Raw genomic sequence first — 21,353 nt, forward strand, 5'->3', positions numbered from 1 at the left:
GACCCTGAAAAATCAAATAAAATTGGACCTAAGGCACTTTTTATAGCAGGTGCAAATATCTGCATGGATCTTTGACACTATCCAGATCCATGCCGATTTTCACAAAATGCTCTCATTCGGCCTACTCTCTGCCCCTTTTTACAACACGGAAAGTTAGGCGTGATGCAGGACCTATGTGCAGAAAATTAAGTTCCATGGACCTTTATAGAATTGCGCTTAGCGCATACCCTTCTTTTTGGCGCCAAAATTGTTGATCTGCTCCTAAATTGTGCGCTGATTTTTTAAATACAATTAGGGGGTATATGCAGGTACTTTATTTGTCCCCAGTAGGCTCACATCTAAGGGGTTTCTTTTATACCTAGGGTAATAGAGGTTTAGGTGACATGCCCAGGGTCAAGTAGCTTCAGTGGACATTAAACTCAGTTACCCTGGTTCTTAGGCCACTGCATTAACCATTAGGCTACTCCTAATACTACTTGACATTTCTAAAGCGCTACTAGGGTTACACAGCGCTGTACAATTTAACATAGAAGGACAGTCCCTGCTCAAAGGAGCTTACAATCTAAAGGACAAATGTACAGTCAGTCAAATAGGGGCAGTCTATATTTCCTGAAAGGTATACTCCTCCAAGGTGCTTTAGACCAAATGTACAAACTTACAAACTTAGGATTCATGTCTCTATTCATGGATTTCATGAGGGAAAGGGGGTTGGGGGAAGCTGCATGGAAAACTTTTGAAACTTGTTTTTTAAAACTGACTTAAAAGGTGCGCCTTTAACTTTCCTTTTAAAAAGTTGAGCTAGTAGTAGTCTTAGTTCAACCCCCCATTAATTTCTTATGCCAAAATTGCCAACTTTGATCCACCTCCCAGAGCTCATCCTCCCCCCCCCCCCAGTACTCACACAACTCTGAAAACTCCAGGATCTACCTCCACATTAAATTTGGTAAACCTATATCCAGCTGTTTTTAAGTTATAAGGGGAGAAGGACATACAAACACACAAAACCACACCATACACAGACATTCAGTACGATTTAATAAGGCTGTCTTCAAATAAAATGATATTTGAATCAGTAGTAAGTGTTGAATAAGTGGTAAGCATGCCAGGACCCTTCAGCCTACAAGTTTTTCCTAATATCATGCTTCTCAGGAAATAACAGGTTCCGCTTGGAATCACCCCCAGTATCAGCTGATATCATAGATTAAGTTTATTAGACAGTTTTTTGTTTTGAAAAGTTAATCCAAACCATGTTATAAGCTCCTAAATGAGCTGTTAGAACAGAGATATATTCATTTTTTATTTATGTTCTATTCCCAAATTGCCACAGTAAATAACATTTTGTTCACCACTGCATACTCTTTGCACCCTTTAGAATGGTTTTCACTTGGCAAGTTAAACCTAGCAGTAGCCACATCCAAATATAACAAATGAATGTCTGTGTTTTGGTTTTGGTGGAACTGAGAATTTTCTTTTCGTTCAAAACCTGAAATGATTTCATTTTATTTTGGCACATGCTTTGGTTGGCAATGTGGGTTGGTTTAATTCTCTCCTTGAGACTCAATAATGAATTAAGTCACACCTGTTCTACAGTCTGCTCTCTTTAATTAACGTATGGAAATTTTGGCGTCACTGTTCAGTCACCATGGTCAGCTTCTTTTTAAAATGCCTGCTGGCGCAGTCAAAAAATATCCAGATATTCAGCACCACTATCCAGACAGCGACTGGCACTGAATATGAAGAGAAGGTGGTCAGTACCAGAACTTACCCAGAGAGTGGCTATATTGCTTGTTATCCAGATAACTTAGAACATTTAGGAGGATTAAAAACTGTGAGGAGATAATGTACTGCTATTATTACACTATGAATTCCGTATTTGAATACAGAGGGTCCACAAAGAGGGCGAGTCAGAAAATGGAGCAAAGAGGACAAATTAAAGAACAGTATCGGAGAGAGGATATCTTGAAACACCTGCTTGATGCTGCAGAAAGAGAAATAGAGAGGGAGAAAGGGGATATGTTGAAACCCTCTGCTCAGTGTGCGGTGGTGTCTAACAAAGCAAATAGAATGTTAAGTATTATTAGGAAAGGAATGGAAAACAAAAATGAGGACATTATAATGCTCTTGCATTGCTCCATGGTGTGACCGCACCTCAAATATTGTGTGCAATTCTGGTCATCGCATCTCAAAAAAGATTAGTGGAATTAGAAAAGGTACAGAGAAGGGCAACGAAAATGATAAAGGAGATGAGATGACTTCTCTATGAGGAAAGGCTAAAGTGGCTAGGGCTCTTCAGTTTGAAGGAAAGACGGCCGAGGGGAGATATGATAGAGGTCTATAAAATAATGAGTGGAGTATAATGGATAGATGTGAATCACTTGTTTACCCTTTCCAAAAATACTAGGTCTACGGGGCACATAATGAAGCTAGAAAGTAGTAAATTTAAAATGAATCAGAGAAAGTATTTCTTCACTCAATGTGTAATTAAACTCTGGAATTCGTTGCCAAAGAATGTGGTGAAAGTAGTCAGCTTAGCGGGGTTTTAAAAAAAGTTTGGCTAGCTTCCTAAAAGAAACGTCCATAAGCCATTATTAAAATGGACTTGGGGAAAATCCACTGTTTATTTCTAAGAAAAGCAGCATAAAATGTATTGTACTGTTTTGGGATCTTGCCAGGTACTTATAACCTGGTTTGGCCACTGTTGGAAACAGGATGCTGGGCTTGATGGACCTTCGGTCTGTCCCAGTATGGCAATACTTATGTTCTTATGATTTAACAAGGAGTGCAGGAAGAGAGAGAGGCCACAGCCAATTCAGTATTTGAAGGCAGCAATGGGGAAGGTTTCTGGGATAGATGAGGTGGCGATGCTCCACAAACGCAAGATAGCATGATAAATGAAAGACAGAAACAGAAGTCAACTGAAAATCATGAAGTATTGGCTTACATAGATATAGATAAATATGCTGGGATCCAGGAGAGAGAAAGGTTTACCCAAGTTGAATATAACACCTAGAGTAAAGAGTATGATCAATGAGATGAATAAGGCCATAATTTGTATAAAAAAGACAACCTTTGGATATTACAGAAATTAACCAAATACACTACTGTGCAACATTATTATAGAGAATTTTACCATTTAGGGTCTTAATGTGCCCTAAATGCTAAGAAGCCCATAGGTATAAAATGGGCTTCTTAGTATTTAGTACACATTAATTCTCTTAGTGCGCATTATGGACCTAATGCCCATGAGAAGGCCCTGATTGATGAATTACCCCTCCCCCCTAAAATTGATATTGAAGACTGCATTAACATCAGCTGGCACTTCCTGCACTCTCATATAGCTTTGGTATTGTAGAATGGCCTCTTAAAGATCTTGAAAAACTAGATGTGCAAATGAGAAGACCTCATGGGCATGGAGGAGTTATCTATGATCATCAGTGTATGCCAAGACTGTACAGTCCTAGAGCTGAAGGAGGAATGGGTCTTGAGAGAAAACGATTACACCTATTGAGCTACTATCATTGGCCTCCAAGCTTATCAAATGCACAAAAGGTGTGAAATATGAAAGAAAATTTCCAGAATCCAGTTCCAATTTAAAACTTGGACAAGCATTCTGATGAGTAGAAGGAATAGGTGAAAATCCATCGGTACCAAAAGGGAAGGAAGCATCAGAATTTCCAAAGGATGAGAAAAAAAAACTCTTCAAGAAATTGGATCAGCAGAGGAGAAAGAACAAATGGCAACTGCATAAGTACAGTAGGAAATACAAAGTGTTATTCAAGGAAACATTTGTGGATTAAAATTGGACACATAAATGGTTAAGGAAAGTTGAATTGTAACCTAAGGATAAGTGATTGACAGTTGCAGCTCAGGACAGTGGATTACAGATGAGATGGTTTACAGCAAGCATTGAAAAAACTGGTGCAACAGGCACCTGTTGATTCTGTCAGAAAGAGCTAGAAACAGTTACTCTTTATTTATTTGTTGCATTTGTACCCCACATTTTCCCACCTATTTGCAGGCTCAATGTGGCTTACATAGTACCGTCAGAGGCGTTTGCCTAGTCGGTTGATAACAGATACAAGGTTACATGGAGGGGCATAATCGAACGGCGCCAGCCAAATAGTTGGCTGGCCAGCTATATGGCCGGCGCCATAAAGAGCTATCCACGACCATATTATCGAAAAAGATGGCCGGCCATCTTTTGTTTCGATAATACGGTTGGGGCCGGCCAAATGTCAGAGATGGCTGGGTTTGAGATGGCCGGCATCGGTTTTCGCTGATAATGGAAACTGAAGCCGGTCATCTCAAACTTGGCCAAATCCAAGGCATTTGGTCATGGGAGGAGCCATCATTTGTAGTGCACTGGCCCCCCTCACATGCCACGACACTAACCGGGCACCCTAGGGGGCACTGCAGTGGACTTCAAAAATTGGTCCTAGGTGCATAGCTCCCTTACCTTGGGTGCTGAGGCCCCCAAACCCACTCTCCACAATTCTACACCACTACCATAGCCCTAAGGGGTGAAGGGGGGCACCTACATGTGGGTACAGTGGGTTTTGGGGGGATTTGGAGGGCTCCCATTTATCACCACAAGTGTAACAGGTAGGGGGGGATGGGCCTGGGTCCAGCTGCCTGAAGTGCACTGCACCCACTAAAAACTGCTCCAGGGACCTGCATACTGCTGTCATGGAGCTGAGTATGACACTTGAGGCTGGCATAGAGGTTGGCAAAAAAATGTTTTTTTAATTTTTTTTTTGGGTGGAAGGGGGTTGGTGACCACTGTGGGAGTAAGGGGAGGTGATCCCCGATTCCCTCCGGTGGTCATCTGGTCAATTGGGGCACTTTTTTGAGGCTTGGTCCTAAAATAAATGGACCAAGTGAAGCAGGCAAAATGCTTGTCAGAGCCGGCCATCTTTTTTCCATTATCAGCCGAAGCTGGCCATGTCTTAACCATGCCCCGTCCCGCCTTCCATACCCTGCCGACACGCCCCCTTGAACTTTCGCTGGCTCTGCGACGGAAAGCAGTTGGAGCCAACCAAAATCGGCTTTCCATTATACCGATTTGGCCGGGTTCATGAGATGGCTGGCCATCTCCCGATTTGTGTCGGAAGATGGCCGGCAATCTCTTTCGAAAATAAGCTGGATAGTGATCGTATGAGGTATAAGTGATGGGTTGGAAGGGATGAAGATTGCATGTTGTCCAGTATGATTATAGTCTTGCTATGTTGCTGGTTGAAGAGGTTTACGTGGGGTTGTTAGGGTAAGCCATTTTGAAGAGGTTGGTTTTTAGTGATTTCCTGAAGTTCATCTGGTCGTGGATTGTTTTCACAGCTTTTGGGAGGCCATTCCATAGTTTTGCGCTTATTTAGGAGAAGCCGGATGCGTAAGTTGTTTTGTATTTCAATCCTTTGCAATTTGGGTAGTGTAAGTTTAGGTAGGATCTTGACGATCTGACTTTGTTTCTTATTGGCAGATCTATAAGGTCTGTCATACATCCTGGGACTATATCGTATATCATTTTGTGGACTAAGGTGCAGATTTTGAAGGTGATCTGTTCTTTGATTGGGAGCCAATTCAACTTTTCTCAGGCTGGCTGTGAAGTGCTGATGGCAGAAAAGTTTTATACAGAAAGGCACAACCAGGTGGTGAGTCTCATTCATTGGAAACTCTGTAAGCATTACAACATCAGATACCAGAAAAGCATTGGGACCATGACCCTATGAGAATTCTGGAAAAAGAAGAGGTTATGATCACCTGGGACATCCCCATCATGACTGATAAAATGCTGAATGCAAAAAAAAAAAAAACTGGTAATAGTGGTAAAAGAGAAAAGCACCAGAACAGCATTAATTATAGAGGTGCCACTCCCAAGCGATTACTCGGTGAATCGCGAGGAGAGAGAGAAGATCCTCAAGTACCAAGAAATGCAGTCCAAGAAAATGTGGCGGTAAGATACAGAAATATTTCCCATCATTTTGGGTTCACAGGCTTGATCAAAAAGAACTTCCAAGTGTACCTGGATAAGTTGCCTATATATCAGAGCTTCCCAAAGTGTGGGTTGAGACCCCAAATGAGGTCACAAAATCTGGGCTATGAGTCGCGACCTGGATGGGCTCTCCATCAGTATTCTGCACCTCTGTGGGGGGGGGGGGGGGGGGGGGGAGGGTCACATAATTTTCTTTGGCAGCAATCATGGGGTTATGATCACAAAAAGATTGACAAGCTCTGCTATATGTTATAAACTCCAGAAAGATGCTCTCTTTTTTTTTGTTACATTTGTACCCTGCACTTTCCCACTCATGGCAGGCTCAATGCGGTTTACATATACAGGTACTTATTTGTACCTGGGGCAATGGAGGGTTAAGTGACTTGCCCAGAGTCACAAGGAGCTGCCTGTGCCTGAAGTGGGAAGTGAACTCAGTTCCCCAGTTCCCTAGGACCAGAGTCCACCACCCTAACCATTAGGCCACTCCTTCCACAATGGAAGTATTACAATGAGCATTAGCAATAAATTTGAGAGACAGTGATCATACTCCACATGCCCTAGCATAGGAGTGAGGTTCATTCTTGTCATGGTATGCACAAAACTAATCCATTTGGAGAAACTGCTCTCAACACAAGCAAAAATGAAGCCAAAGGCTGGACATTCTATACACACAGCTTCCATGAAGAAAACTAGCATAATGCTCTGTCAATCCATCACCACCACACATTCAGTAGGGATCTTTAACTTGTATAACAGCAGGCAGTACCACTGCAGCCAACCCAGGGAAGAGATGCTATAACTAGATGGTATACATCTCCTCTCTACTCTGACTTGGTATGGTCCTTGGTGCATGAACATACAGGACTAACGAGGGTCCAGCAAGAATCTTTACACAAACATCTGAAGAAGTTTGCAGAGAGTAAACCTTGGTAGTCCAATTCTCTGTGTCTTCTAATTGAAAAAGTAAAAGTCCAAATGATTTTCCCCTAAATATGTCATACTTTCTGCATGTGTAGGGTTAAAAATGCCATGGATAGCAGGCAGCTGCTGTAGACTGATAGTGTTCTGGGTCCTCAGGCAATAAGGGCCATGGGTCCCTCACCCCTTATCAAAAGTGATTAAATTAGATGGAAGCTAGGAGAGAGTGGGCCCCCTACTGCTGTGGGCCCTCAGGCACTGCCCTATTGTTCCAATGGTCAGTCCGCTCCTGGCAGGCAGCTTATATATTTAATTATTCCAGATTTAGTATACCGCTTTAACTGTCAAGCAGGGCAACACGCTTTACAATCTAATAAAACAAAGGAAAAGAACTACAATGAAAAATAGGGACAAAACCCAATCATACAAGAATAATGACATGCAAAATATATGCACCCCTTCAGACACTGGTGTCAAACTGTGCCAATTAACACTCACTGATTCATGTAGCATAGGCATGTTCAAAAAGCCAGGTTTTCAAGAAGGACTTAAATTTTCTTAATGCGAATTCACTACGCAAGTATCAAGGCATAGGGTAAAATGAAAATCAACCTATAATAAAGGTTTTTTTTTTTTAGTTGGTACCAGTTTTGTGGAATACTCTTCTGAAGGAAATTCGAGCTGAAATAATTAAAAAAATTAAAGATATTAATGAAAACCTATTTCTTTAAACAAGCGTTTGCCATGGAGGTGGATGGGGGACACATGATATATTAGTGTTCCTGCTGAACATAAATCAGATATAATGTGGTTATAGATTGAATTGCAGAACAATAAAGTTTTGGGGGTAAAAACACTTGCATAATAAAAACTGCATAAACACAGTCCTATCAATTGTAAAGGACTTAATATAAATCAATATATGCATCTAGCTTCTCCTACATCTGTACACAACTATGGAATGCACTACCGAATGCCATAAAAACAACGCATGATCTGACACCCTTCCGGAAACTATTAAAGACTAAATTGTTCAAAAAGACATATCAAAAGGATCCTTCATAAATGACCTGACATCTAAACTCAATCAGAACAAGTTAACAGTGAACTCTTCTATTTGATTACTTTAATTTCTTTTTCTCTACTGAATGTTTTTATACATTACCCTTGATTTCAAACTCCTGAAATGTATTATATATACATTTACTTCTAATGTACCTCATATTTTTGTACTTTTATTGTTAATAATAATATGTATTTCTCACTCCGGAAATGGCTACTGCCATTTCGGCATAATGTAAGCCACATTGAGCGTGCAAAGAGGTAGGAAAATGTGGGATACAAATGCAGCAAATATCAAACATATAAACGGCGAGTGACCGTACTCACTCGCAAATGCGCAGTAGAGACTTCACTGTCTGTCCCGCCCCCGCGTCAATATGTGATGACGGGGGGGCGGGACAGAGAGGGAAACTGCGCGAAGGGGAGGGAACCGCCGAGGTCACCACCGCTACCCCCCCCTGAGGTTGCCGCCACTGGTACCCCCCCCCAGAGTCGCCGCTGCCGCCACCCCTCCACCCGGCCATCTCTTCGCTATTCAACTTACATCTCCGCAGCAGGCAGATCAGCTGAGCTGCCGTTGGCCTTCCTTCCCTGCCTGTGTCCCACCCTCGCTGACTTTACGTCACACGAGGGCGGGACACAGGCAGAGAAGGAAGGCCGACGGGAGCTCAGCTGATCTCTGCCTGCTGCGGAGATGTAAGTTGAATAGCGAAGAGACGGGCCGGGTGGAGAAGCGGCGGGGGCGGCGAACTTGGGGGGAGGGGGGCAGCGACCCACCAGCCCGTTTTAACAGGCTCAACGGCTAGTAAATAAATAAATCTTAATGTGCAACCGATGGTCGCTTCTGAATATCGACTTAAGTGGCCATGTGTTAGCCAGCGCTGTAAAAACCAGATATTCATTGCTGAGGCCTAGATAAGGTCCAGAATTGATTATCTGGGAATAACGCCCACCACTGCCGGCTGATATTTACCCCATGGTGCCTAAGTTTTGGTGACCATTGCCTTTTATCTGTATAGCTAGTGCCAGCCACAGCTGAATATGAATAGCAGCAATGAATATATTTGGACAATTTAAAGGTCGCAGCTGGTGTTTACAACAAATGCTGACTGCTGCACTTGAATATTGACCTAGGTGTGTTTGCTATGCTCATCCACTTAGGAGAAGCCTCAAATAATTACCTTGCTTTATCACTTGAATGGTGATTAGTTTCTTCATATCTTCTGGTGCCATCTGATAAGAAAAGAAAAGGAAAGAAGGAAGTTAGTCATTTGGATCCAGTCACTGGTAATACCTGAATCTTTGCAGTGATGAGTTGTCTCACACAGACTTGTTCAGTGATGACTCTGGTATTTCAGCAGATTAACCCCAGTTTAACAGCAAGTTATGGTTACTTTAATACAGGTTAGGTAAATCAAAACAGTGTTAAAACATTTGAGTCCATGGGCCCGATATTCAGACTGTGGGAGGTAGCCGGGCTGCCTCCCACAGTGGGTGCTGAGCCCAGGTATTCGATGCAGGGCCGTTTCCGGTAACTGGCATTGAATATTTGGGTGTTTTGTGACCGGTTTCAACTTAACTGGCCAAGCCGATATTCAGTGCTGGCTGGTTAAGTTGAAACCAGCCAAAGATAGGCCTGCTATTTTGGCTACCTAATTTTGCCCCAAACTTAGCCAGTGATGGTCTAAATATCAGTGGATAGCTGGTTATATTGTGCAAAATAACCGGCTATCCGCTAAGCGCTAACCTGCAATATTCAGTGGGAGATAACCAGCTAACTCCAAGTTAAGACTGCTGGATAACTGGTTAAATGGTTTTAAATATCAGGCAGAATGTGTTTTTGCTTAAGTTGAATGCTTTTATTCATGCTTATATATTCTTGTTAAACAATCTTTAGTTCCCTATGTCCTTCCCGGATGATTCAGGGTCTATATTCTGGTCTTCTGAGTAATGAGAAAAAGAGATGAAGTCTTCGGACTCTGAAATGGCAATTGCATCAACTTTATTAGCATCAGTGGCTTTGAATCCAGATAAAGTACATCTTCATCAACCAAACTTTAAGAATAAAGATAAGGCCTTCATGGGATTCAAAATCCAAGTTTTTCCAGACGTTTCAAAAGAAACTCAGAAAAGGCGTTGCCAGTTCATATTACTTAAACCAGAGATTCTTCAGATTGGTGCTACTTTTTATTTACATTATCCATGTAAATGTGTAGTCCGTTACCAATCAGTTAAATATGTTTTCTTTGAGCCTTCTCACCTCACTGATTTTCTAGTAGCTAAAAGACTCGTGGGGGCAAGTTAGTATCATCAATATTATTTGCTCTAAAGAATGTGATAAGGCACTTTGCAATCACTCAGGTTTTAATTCTTTATAACTTTACTTATAAAATATATCCACTTATGTAACCTTGGATTCCTAAATAGTGGACTTGAGTTTAACTATCTGATATTTTTCTTTTTTCTGTCTTTGTATAGAATTCTTTATTTTTGAATTTGTTGATAGTTCAAATTTATTGTACAAGTTTTACTTGATTGTGAAATTTGGGAAAATAAATAAATAAAACAGATGTGGGGGTGCAAAATTACTTCTATATTGCGATAATACACAACTAAAGGCAAAATCGAAAAGGCTTATGTGGGACATGGGTTTATAAAAGGTGAAGAAATGTCCATACAAAACAGGTTATGCATAGGGTGCAATTAAAAAAAGAATAATGCACATGTACAAGAGAGTTTGCTCATAACTGTGCATATGAACAAGGGGTGTATTTCCAGGTCTTCATGTGGTAAGTATTTTATAATGTTCTTTAGCGTATAAGCTATCAAACACCCATGCATACATTTACACCTGTCCTATAGGATGCTTAAGGTAGGACTTACTTGTCCATTGGGACCTGCTGCTTGGATTAGAGGTTTGTGTTGGTGAATTGCTTGGTCAGTGCTTCCCAGTCTTTGCATTTCTCTACCCACCCCTTCTCTTGTCCTGCTCTTTCCTTATCTATGTTTGATTATTCAGGGCTTCTTTTACAAAGCCGCGTTAGCGATTCCCACGTAGCAAATGATGCTTGCAGTTAAAAGTAAAAAGTAAAAGCGGAAGGGAGATGTGACAATTCCTCAGTAAATCAAATGGAATAAGGAACAGGATTTTGCTATTGCAAACCTCATCATGCAAACAGAAGATCATCTCATCTTAAATTTTGCTGTTCAGTGAATATAGCCTAGGAGAACAGTGGAGTTGCCTGTGTTTGTTGAAGTGGTTACTGGTCTCCAACCAAACAGAATGAGTTGGGTCACTTTGAAGTGGGAAGCTGGTTACAATTCTTGGTGAATAGATACATGTCTCTATACTACTACTGACATACGCAGCACTGTACACTTGAACATGAAGAGACAGTCCCTGCTCAACAGAGCATGCAATCTAATCCGGACAAATAAGGGATAAGGGAATTACTAAGGTGGGAATGATAAAACAGACATGGGTACTGAACAAGTGAATAGGGGTTAGGAGTTAAAAGCAGCATCAAAAAGGTGGGCTTTAAGCCTAGATTTGAAGACGGCCAGAGATAGAGCTTGATGTACTGGCTTGGGAAGACTATTCCAGGCATATGGTGCAGCAAGATAAAAGGGAGTTGAGGAGAAGGGTACAGATAAGAGAGATTTACCTAATGAATGAGTTCCTGGGGAGGAGTGTAGGGAGAGATAAGAGTGGAGAGGTATTGAGGAACTGCAGAGTGAATGCACTTGTAAGTCAATAAGAGGAGTTTGAGCTATATGTGGAAACGAGTAGGGAGCCAATGAAGTGACTTGAGGAGAAGTCTAATATGAGCATAGCAACACTGGTGGAATATAAATCATGCAGCAGAATTTTCAACAGATTGAAGTCTCCTTAGATGGCTTAGTGGGAGACCTGTGAGAAGCAAGTTGCAATAGTCTAAGCGAGAGGTGATAAGAGTGTGTATAAGGGTTCTGGTAGTTTGCTCAGAAAGGAAAGGACAAATTTTGGTGATATTATAGAGAAAGAAAATGTTTGTTTTTTTTACATTTGTACCCCGCGCTTTCCCACTCATGGCAGGCTCAATGCGGCTTACATGGGGCAATGGAGGGTTAAGTGACTTGCCCAGAGTCACAAGGAGCTGCCTGTGCCTGAAGTGGGAATTGAACTCAGTTCCTCAGGACCAAAGTCCACCACCCTAACCACTAGGCCACTCCTCCACAGGTTTCTGTTGAATATGTGCAGAGAAAGCGAAAGAGGAGTCAAAGATGACCTCAAGAGAGGATGAGAGTGTTATCCACAGAGATAGAGAATGGAGGAAGAGGAGAGGTTGGTTTAAGGGAAAGATAAGAAGCTCAGTTTTGGTTATGTTTAGTTTCAGATGGTGGTGAGACATCCAGGCAGCAATGTCGTACAGGCAGGCTGATACTTGGGCCTGGATTCCTGCTGAAATTTCTGGTGTGGAGAGGTAGATCTGGGAGTCATCAGCATAAAGGTGACACTGAAAACCATGGGATGAGATCAGAGCACCAAGGGAAGAAGTATAGATGCAGAAAAGAAGAGGTCCCAAGACAGAGCCCTGAGGTACACCAACTGATAGTGGGATAGATCCACCCACTATCATTTGGTGTACCTCAGGAGGATCCACCAGAGTACATACTAAAAGTGTGATGGGAGAAATAAGAAGAAAACCAGGAAAGAACAGAGCCCTGAAATCCAAGTGAGAACAGACTGTTGGTCATCCCATAGAAAAACTTTACATTGAAGTGACTATCCACTGGATTGATAATCTTTAAAGAGGAAGTCTACTTGTATAGCCTTAAGACTGAAGGGTTCCCACATATTTGATATTCTTGCATCAGTTCTCAAAGATATTCAAACAGAGGTTGTCATCAGATGAAACATTGTTAGAACAGAAACAATGATTCCAACTTTATGAAAGCCTTCTCTGTAATTGGACAGCATGATGATGATAACTAAGATGAAGATGAAGATACAAGTGATGAATCAGCACTACTGCTAATGCAGATGACAGTGCCAATAATGACAATAAAGTATTCTTTGCTATATGGAAACCAAGTATTTTAGAGATTGCCTTGATCAAAACCTGCAGACCCAATCAGAAGAAATAAACAATACTGTAGCCTGGTCTGATTTGAAGGACCTTTTTATCAGACTGAATAATCCACTTTCTGCTAGTGCAGTTGTTGAACATCTTTTCATTTGTGCTGGATTAATGACTCACAACTTGTAAGTATTTTTATAATGGACAGTACAAGTCACAAGCATACTTGCATGAGTGATAGACATTTTCAAAATGTATTTTTACTAAAAACAAAGTGACTTGAATTGTGGAGCAGTAAAGTTGAGATCAAAATGTTAACAGATGCATTCATTGTAGCTGTGGTACTTTTACTTATGTATTACAATATACATTTATTTTTACTTTTACTTAAGTACTTTAACCTAGTACTTTGAACGGGAAGGAAACAGCAGTGAGATAGTTAGACAAGGAATGACAAAAGACCAAGCTGGGACTACTACTACTACTACTACTATTTAGCATTTCTATAGCGCTACAAGGCATACGCAGCACTGCACAAACATAGAAGAAAGACAGTCCCTGCTCAAAGAGCTTACAATCTAATAGACAAAAAAAAATAAAGTAAGCAAATCAAAACAATTAATGTGTACAGGAAGGAGGAGAGGAGGGTAGGTGGAGGCGAGTGGTTACAAGTGGTTACGAGTCAAAAGCAATGTCAAAGAGGTGGGCTTTCAGTCTAGATTTAAAGGTGGCCAAGGATGGGGCAAGACGTAGGGGCTCAGGAAGTTTATTCCAGGCGTAGGGTGCAGCGAGACAGAAGGCGCGAAGTCTGGAGTTGGCAGTAGTGGAGAAGGTAACAGATAAGAAGGATTTATCCATGGAGCGGAGTGCACGGGAAGGGGTGTAGGGAAGGACGAGTGTGGAGAGATACTGGGGAGCAGCAGAGTGAGTACATTTATAGGTTAGTAGAAGAAGTTTGAACAGGATGTGAAAACGGATAGGGAGCCAGTGAAGGGTCTTGAGGAGAGGGGTAGTATGAGTAAAGCGACCCTGGCAGAAGATGAGACGGGCAGCAGAGTTTTGAACCGACTGGAGAGGGGAGAGGTGACTAAGTGGGAGGCCAGCAAAAAGCAGATTGCAGTAGTCTAAACGAGAGGTGACAAGGGTGTGGATGAGGGTTTTGGTAGAGTGCTCGGAAAGAAAGGGGCGGATTTTACGGATGTTGAAAAGAAAGAAACGACAGGTCTTGGCAATCTGCTGGATATGAGCAGAGAAGGAGAGAGAAGAGTCAAAGATGACCCCAAGGTTTCGAGCTGAGGAGACAGGGAGAATGAGAGAGCCATCAACAGAAATAGAAAACGGGGGGAGCGGGGAGGTGGGTTTGGGGGGGAAAATGAGAAGCTCGGTTTTGGTCATATTTAATTTCAGGTGGCGTTGAGACATCCAGACAGCAATGTCAGACAAGCACGCTGAAACTTTGGTTTGGATGCAAGGTGAGATATCAGGGGTAGAAAGGTAGATTTGGGAGTCATCAGCATAGAGATGGTAGGAAAAGCCATGGGATGAGATTAATGAACCAAGGGAAGAAGTGTAGATAGAAAAGAGGAGGGGACCAAGAACAGAACCCTGAGGTACGCCGACAGGCAGAGGGATAGAAGTAGAAGAGGATCCACCAGAGTGAACACTAAAGGTGCGGAGGGAGAGGTAGGAAGAGAACCAGGAAAGGACAGAGCCCTGGAATCCAAGTGAGGACAGGGTATCGAGAAGTATGCTGTGATCGACAGTGTCAAAAGCAGCGGAAAGATCAAGAAGAATGAGGATGGAATATTGACCTCTGGATTTAGCCAGTAATAGGTCATTGGAGACTTTAGTAAGCGCAGTTTCGGTTGAGTGGAGAGGGCGAAAACCAGATTGTAGTGGGTCAAGAATAGCATGTGAGGAGAGAAAATCAAGGCAGCGGCGGTGAACAGCACGCTCAAGTAATTTGGAGAGAAAAGGAAGGAGGGAGATGGGTCGGTAATTAGAGGGACAAGTAGGGTTCGAGTGAAGGCTTCTTAAGGAGAGGTGTGACCACAGCATGTTTAAAGGCAGCAGGGACAGTCGCAGTGGAAAGTGAGAGGTTGAGAATGTGACAGATAAAAGGAATAAGAGCAGGAGAGATGGCATTAAGAAGGTGGGTGGGAATGGGATCAGAGGAACAGGTGGTACATTTTGAGGAAGAAAGGAGAAGTGTAGTTTCCTCAATAGTAACTTCAGGAAAGGAGCAAAGGGAATGAGGGGAATGAGAGAGAGGGGAACGGAGTAGTGGAGGGAGAGGTGGTGAGGTAGAGAAAGCAAGGTTTATCTTTTGAACCTTGTTGTGAAAGAATTCAGCAAGGGTCTGAGGAGATAATGAAGGGGGAGTTGGGGGAGGGGGCACCTTGAGGAGAGAGTTCAATGTGTTGAAGAGAAGTTGAGGATTAGAGCCAAGAGAGTTGGTCAGTTGGATATAATAATCCTGTTTGGCACGTGAAAGAGCAGATTGGAAGGAGGTCAGCATGAACTTAAAGTGTAAGAAATCAGCAAGGGCCCGAGATTTCCGCCAGAGGCGTTCGGCGGAGCGGGTACAGGAACGTAGGTAGCGGATATTAGAAGTCAGCCAAGTTGGGGTTTTGTACGCCTTACAGGGCGGGTCATCAAAGGTGCAAGAGTGTCTAAGGCAGAGGATAGAGTATTGTTGTAAGAAGAAACAGCCTCGTTGACAGATGTGGATGGTGCCACAGTAGAGAGGAGGTTTGAAACGTGGGAGGATAGAGATGAAGGGTCAATATCGTGAAGATTCCTAGATAAATTAGATAAGATAGGACGGGACTGGGAGGGAGGAGATTTAAGTGTGAAAGTTATAAGATGGTGATCAGAGGAGGGAAGATCAGAGGCAAGGAAACTAGAGGGTGAACAGTTGGAGGAGAAGATGAGATCAAGACAGTGACCATTTTGATGAGTGGGGGAGGTGGAGCATAGTTGGAGATTAAAGGAGGACGCTAAAGCGAGTAACTTGGAAATATAAGAGTTGGAAGGATCATTAGCAGGAATATTAAAGTCACCAAGGATGAGAGAGGGGGAGGAAGGATCATGGAAGAAGGCAAGCCAGGCATCAAAGTCACTGAGAAAGGATGAAAGGGACTTATCAGGGGGACGATAAATGACCGCTATTCGAAGAGGCAGAGGAGAGAAAAGGCGGATAGAGTGGACTTCAAAGGAGGAAAAACAGTGAGATTGAGGTGGAAGAAGGGGTTGAAATCTGGAGGAGGGAGAGAGAAGTAGTCCAACACCGCCCCCATGGCCAGCAGGGCGAGGAGTATGTGAAAATAGATAACCGCCATGGCACAGGGCTGCGACTGAAGCAGAGTCATCAGGGCAGAACCAGGTTTCTGTTATGGTGAGCAGATGGAGGTGACGCGAGATAAAGAGGTCATGGATATAGGCGAGTTTGTTACAGATAGAGCGGGCATTCCATAGGGCGCAAGAGAAGGGCAGAGAAGAGGAGGGGAGTAGAGAAATAGAGATGAGGTTAGAGAGGTCGCGGTGAGATCTGTAGAGTTGGGATAATAGTTTGTGAAGGGGGCCAGGATTGGGATTGATGTCACCGGCTGAGAGTAAGAGAAGGAGTAAAAGAGAGCGGAGGAGAGGAGGAGAGGTGTGGCCACGAAGGCGTCGAAGGCGAGAGGTATTTAGGTGGAATGGGGAAGGCAAAATGGACGGAAGAAAGAGGCGGAGATTAAAAGCCAAGAGGGAGGAAGAGGGTAGGAGGGAAGGTGAGGTGATGAAGTCGATGGATGGGCAGTGAGTTCCTGTAGCGGAGACAGGTAGGGGGTGAGGGAAAAGATTAGGAAGGGACAGGGCTAGGAAGAGACTATGAATAGGGGCCATAAATGACTGAGGTACTTTAGCAAGATTAGATGTAAAGAGAAAAATGCCCCGCGCGTCCTTAGGCGCGCGGCACCTAGAGCGGAGGCCCTGAGTGGATCGGAGTGGACCTGGGTGTCACCCCGGAGAAGGCTGTAAGGATATGCAGATGAGCTGCAAGTCCTCCACAGCACCTGAAAGGCAGCCGGTGGTAGAGCTGGGCACCTCTCAGCTGAGGAAAGGCTTACCAGGGGTTAGGCCGAAGCCAGCATTCCTCCCCCTGAGGGTCGCCTGATCCTAGCCAAAAAGCACCTGGAAACTCTGTGCACTTGGAGCGAAGGGCCTGGGAAGATCGGGGTGGAACTGGAGTCACCCCGGATACAGCTGTGAGGAAATGCAGAAGGGCTGCAAGTCCTCCACAGCACCTGGTGGGAGCGCTGGGCACCTAGAGCGGAGGCCCTGAGTGGATCGGAGTGGACCTGGGTGTCACCCCGGAGAAGGCTGTAAGGATATGCAGATGAGCTGCAAGTCCTCCACAGAACCTGAAAGGCAGCCGGTGGTAGAGCTGGGCACCTCTCAGCTGAGGAAAGGCTTACCAGGGGTTAGGCCGAAGCCAGCATTCCTCCCCCTGAGGGTCGCCTGATCCTGACACAACAAAAGCCTCTACTTCATATGTGTGGCACAAAGAAACTCGACACCGCCGTGTTTCAGCAAAACATATACCTGTGTCAGGAGTCTAAGAAGTGTCATAAATCAGATACCAGTGATGACTAGCCATAAACAGCCAATCTGGACTACCAATTACAGCAGAAACCATCCAGTATTCATAAACAGACACTGGTTCTGGCAAATTATCATCCTATTTCCAACCTTCTTATTACCAGTAAAGTAACCAAAAAGGCTATTTCCTTGCAATTGCTTAATTATTTGGTAAAAACAAATGTTTTGTACCATGAGCAATCAGGATGTAGATCTGAACACAGCATAGGAGCATCCTTATTAGTATGGTTAATGCAAACTGTCCATGGATGCAGGACATGAACTCTGCATTTGATTTGTTGGACCACTTTCTGCTTCTGCTTAGACTTGGTATAATCTAAATAACTCTACAATTTCCTCTGGAGTCTTTCATGAAGTACTTCGTCAAATGCCTTTTGAAAATCCAGATACACAATATCGACTGGCTCACCTTTATCCATATGTTTGTTTGCCCCTTCAATGAAATGTAGTAGATTGTTGAGGCAAGATTTCCCTTCACTAAATCCATGTTGGCTTTGTCTCATTAATCCATGCTTATGAATATGCTCTGTAATTTTGTTCTTTATAGTAGTCTCTATCATTTTGCTGGGCACCAATGTCAGGCTCACTGGTCTATAGTTTCCCGGATCACCTCTGCAACCTTTTTTCATGTTTGAATTTGTTTATTAAAGAAAGAATAATACAATTTACAGGGCTATTTCAAAAAAATACAACTGAAAGACTTTGCTGTACAGTCAGAAGCCTCTAACAAGTTTTAACAATTTTCTTTTATTTTGAGACTCCCCCTCCCCCCATCCTCCCCCCTCCCCTCCTCCCTTCCCCAAGTTTCATTGTGGGTGTGGAGCCAGATTGTTACTATTCAGCCCTGCAGTTTATACAATTATACAACATTCTGTTCATTTCTCAGCCAGAAAACCTGTTCATATCTACCAGTCAGGCTACTTCGGTTCTCCTTCATTATTCATTTCGTATTGTTACTCCTAATCACATGAGCCTCCAGAGTGCCTAGCTCAACACTTCATTGGCTTTTGGCTTATCTCCTACTTCTTGTCACTAAACTCTATCAATTCCCCTTTCCTCGTCACCACACCAGGGCAAAACCATCCCATCAGCCGTTAAGAATTCAAAATTCTACTTCTAGCTACCTCCGTTAATGAGTCCCAAAAGGGGGCCCATGTCAGACAAAATAACTCTCCTCTGGGTGAGGCCAGATCACCTACTGCTCTGCGTTCTAAAGAGCATAAAAAGATCATTCTCGCTCGCCACTGAGACAAGCTCGGTGGGTCTGGTGTAATCCATAGGTGTAAGATGACCTTCTTGCCCAGTAGAACCGTTTTTTTTAGGAATAGACGCAACCCCTTAGGTGGTTTTCGGGCCAAATGAAATTTATGGAATAGCATTTGCGGCTTCTTCCGCCAAGAGATCCTCCACATCTCTGACACATGCTCACACACCTGTGTCCAAAATCGGGTTACTCTGGGGCAAGTCCAGAACATGTGTCCAATCCTTGCTGGGGAGTGGCCACACTTCAAGCATTTGTCATCCTGACTCATATGAGCTCTCCATGCTCTATGTGGGGAGAAAAACATTCTAGACAGAAATTTATATGCCGTCTCCTGCAGCGCCACACTCTCCGAAATTCTGGAGATATCTAGAAAGCATGCCTTCAAATATTCAGCTTGAATGTTCACTGTCAGTTCTTTATTCCATTGTGCCGCCAAGTGCCCATAGTCATTCTCACCTAGTTGTTCCCGTACTTCCGAATGGTAATATTTTAATGGGACAGACCCCTGAGCATCCAGAGCCAAAAGAGACATCAGCCGGCTCCAGATTTGGGGACTCAAATGTGTGGATGGAAGTGAACGTAAATAGTGTCGTAATTGAAAGAGGGCAAAAAAGTCTCTACTAAGTGTACCGTATTCTCTATCTAAGTCCTCCATGGGTTTTAAAATACCTTCGTCTGAGTATAATTGGTGAATGTATCGTATACCACATGTATCCCAATCTGAAAAAAGTCTAGTTGTATTTCCCGGGGGAAATTGACTGTTGCCTCGTATCGGTAGTAGCGGAGTACAAGTTGCCAGGAAGCCAAACTTGCGGCCCAGCCAACGCCAAGTCTGTCTCAACGGAGACACCACTGACGTGAAATATCGGGGTGTATTTACTGCCCCTGGAGTAGCATGTAACCAAGAACTGAAATGGCGGGGGAAAAACACTTTGGTCTCCATGTTCGTACACGAAAAATAACTCGTGTTGCGAAACCAATCTGAAAGGTGTCGCATGTTACTGGCCACAGAAAAGAGCTTTAAGTTTAAAAGTCCCAACCCCCTTTTAACTCTGGGGAGATATAATTTCGAGATTGGCAATCTTGGTTTTTTCCCATTCCATATATATTTAGTGACCACCCTCGTCAACATCAGGTCTTCCCTGTATTTCAAAAACAAGGGAACCACCTGTAAGACATAGACCCATTTCGGGACTAGGATCATGTTGTAGAGGGCTATCCGCCCCATCAAGGAAAGGGGCAGAGTTGACCACGTCTGCAACGTCTGTCTAGTTTTCAGCTTAAGAGGTTCTATATTCAGTTTGTATAAAGAGTTCACGTCAGCTGTTAGCCATATGCCTAGGTACTTCAATTTACCCTCTGCCCAAGACAGCGGGAATTCACCCTCCCAAGTTCTGCGGGTCTGTATCTGGACTGGCAATGCCCTGGATTTACTCATATTCAGAGTAAGACCCGAATAAGAGCCAAACTCTTCAAGAGTGCCAAATAAGTGAGATATGGAAGATTGAGGCCTTGTCAAGGTTAACAACATGTCATCTGCAAACGCTAAAGTTTTGAGTTCCTGTGATTGAAATCTAACCCCCCCTATATCTGGGTCCCTTTGAATAGTGCTCAATAGGGGTTCAAGGTATAACAAAAATAAGATAGGTGAAAGTGGGCAACCCTGCCTCGTGCCACATGATATAGAAAAGGAGCTGGATCTCAAACCATTGACCAATAATGAAGCTTTTGGGTTTGCATATAGAGTTTCTATAGCACTGAGTATCCACCCTTGAAGGCCAATGTACTCAAGAACGGAAAAAAGATAATCCCATCGAACCTTATCAAAGGCCTTTTCCGCGTCGAGACTAACCAACAACAGTGGTTCATTCTGGGTAAGACTCTGTGCGATAGCCATACATGCCTTCCTTACATTGTGGCAAGGGTGCCTACCCCGTACAAACCCCACCTGGCTCTCTCCCACTAAACTTGGCATCAAAGGGGACAGACGCTCAGAGATAACTTTCGCTAGGATCTTGAGATCCACATTTATAAGTGATATAGGCCTGTAAGAACTCGGGTTTTCTGGGGGTTTGCCTTCTTTTGGTATTAGGGTTATCAAGGCTACATTTGATTCTCGCCTGAATCCCCCACATTCAATGGATTCATCAAAAAAATCCAGAAGTGGGCCACACATTTGTGGGAATAACAACTGGTAATATTCAGCCCCAAACCCATCCGGGCCCGGGGCCGATCCTCGCTTTAGGGATTTCACTACTTTTTGCAACTCCTTGGCCTGTATGGGCATATTTAATTTCTCCAATATCTCTGGGTTCAGGCGTGGCATTCCAGAATCTACCAAGTAATCTTCTATGGGTGGGCCCAAAATTGGCTCTGGGGTTGCGTATAGCTTTGTATAATACTGTTCCAATAACCGTAC

At 43.3% G+C, this 21,353-nt stretch overlaps 1 protein-coding gene across 49 annotated transcripts in view; it reads right to left on the minus strand.

Annotated features, from left to right (window-relative positions):
- The window catches only part of ABI3BP (ABI family member 3 binding protein), a 477,114-nt gene that overhangs the window by 303,655 nt on the left and 152,106 nt on the right, over positions 1–21,353 (minus strand). For all 49 annotated transcript variants that reach the window (XM_030204105.1, XM_030204134.1, XM_030204107.1 and 46 more), the window contains exon 7: positions 9,148–9,199. In XM_030204105.1, the coding sequence (XP_030059965.1) occupies positions 9,148–9,199 (52 nt within the window). The remainder of the gene's footprint in view (positions 1–9,147; positions 9,200–21,353) is intronic.

Source organism: Microcaecilia unicolor, chromosome 5, assembly GCF_901765095.1.
Source record: "Microcaecilia unicolor chromosome 5, aMicUni1.1, whole genome shotgun sequence".
NCBI lineage: Eukaryota > Metazoa > Chordata > Amphibia > Gymnophiona > Siphonopidae > Microcaecilia > Microcaecilia unicolor.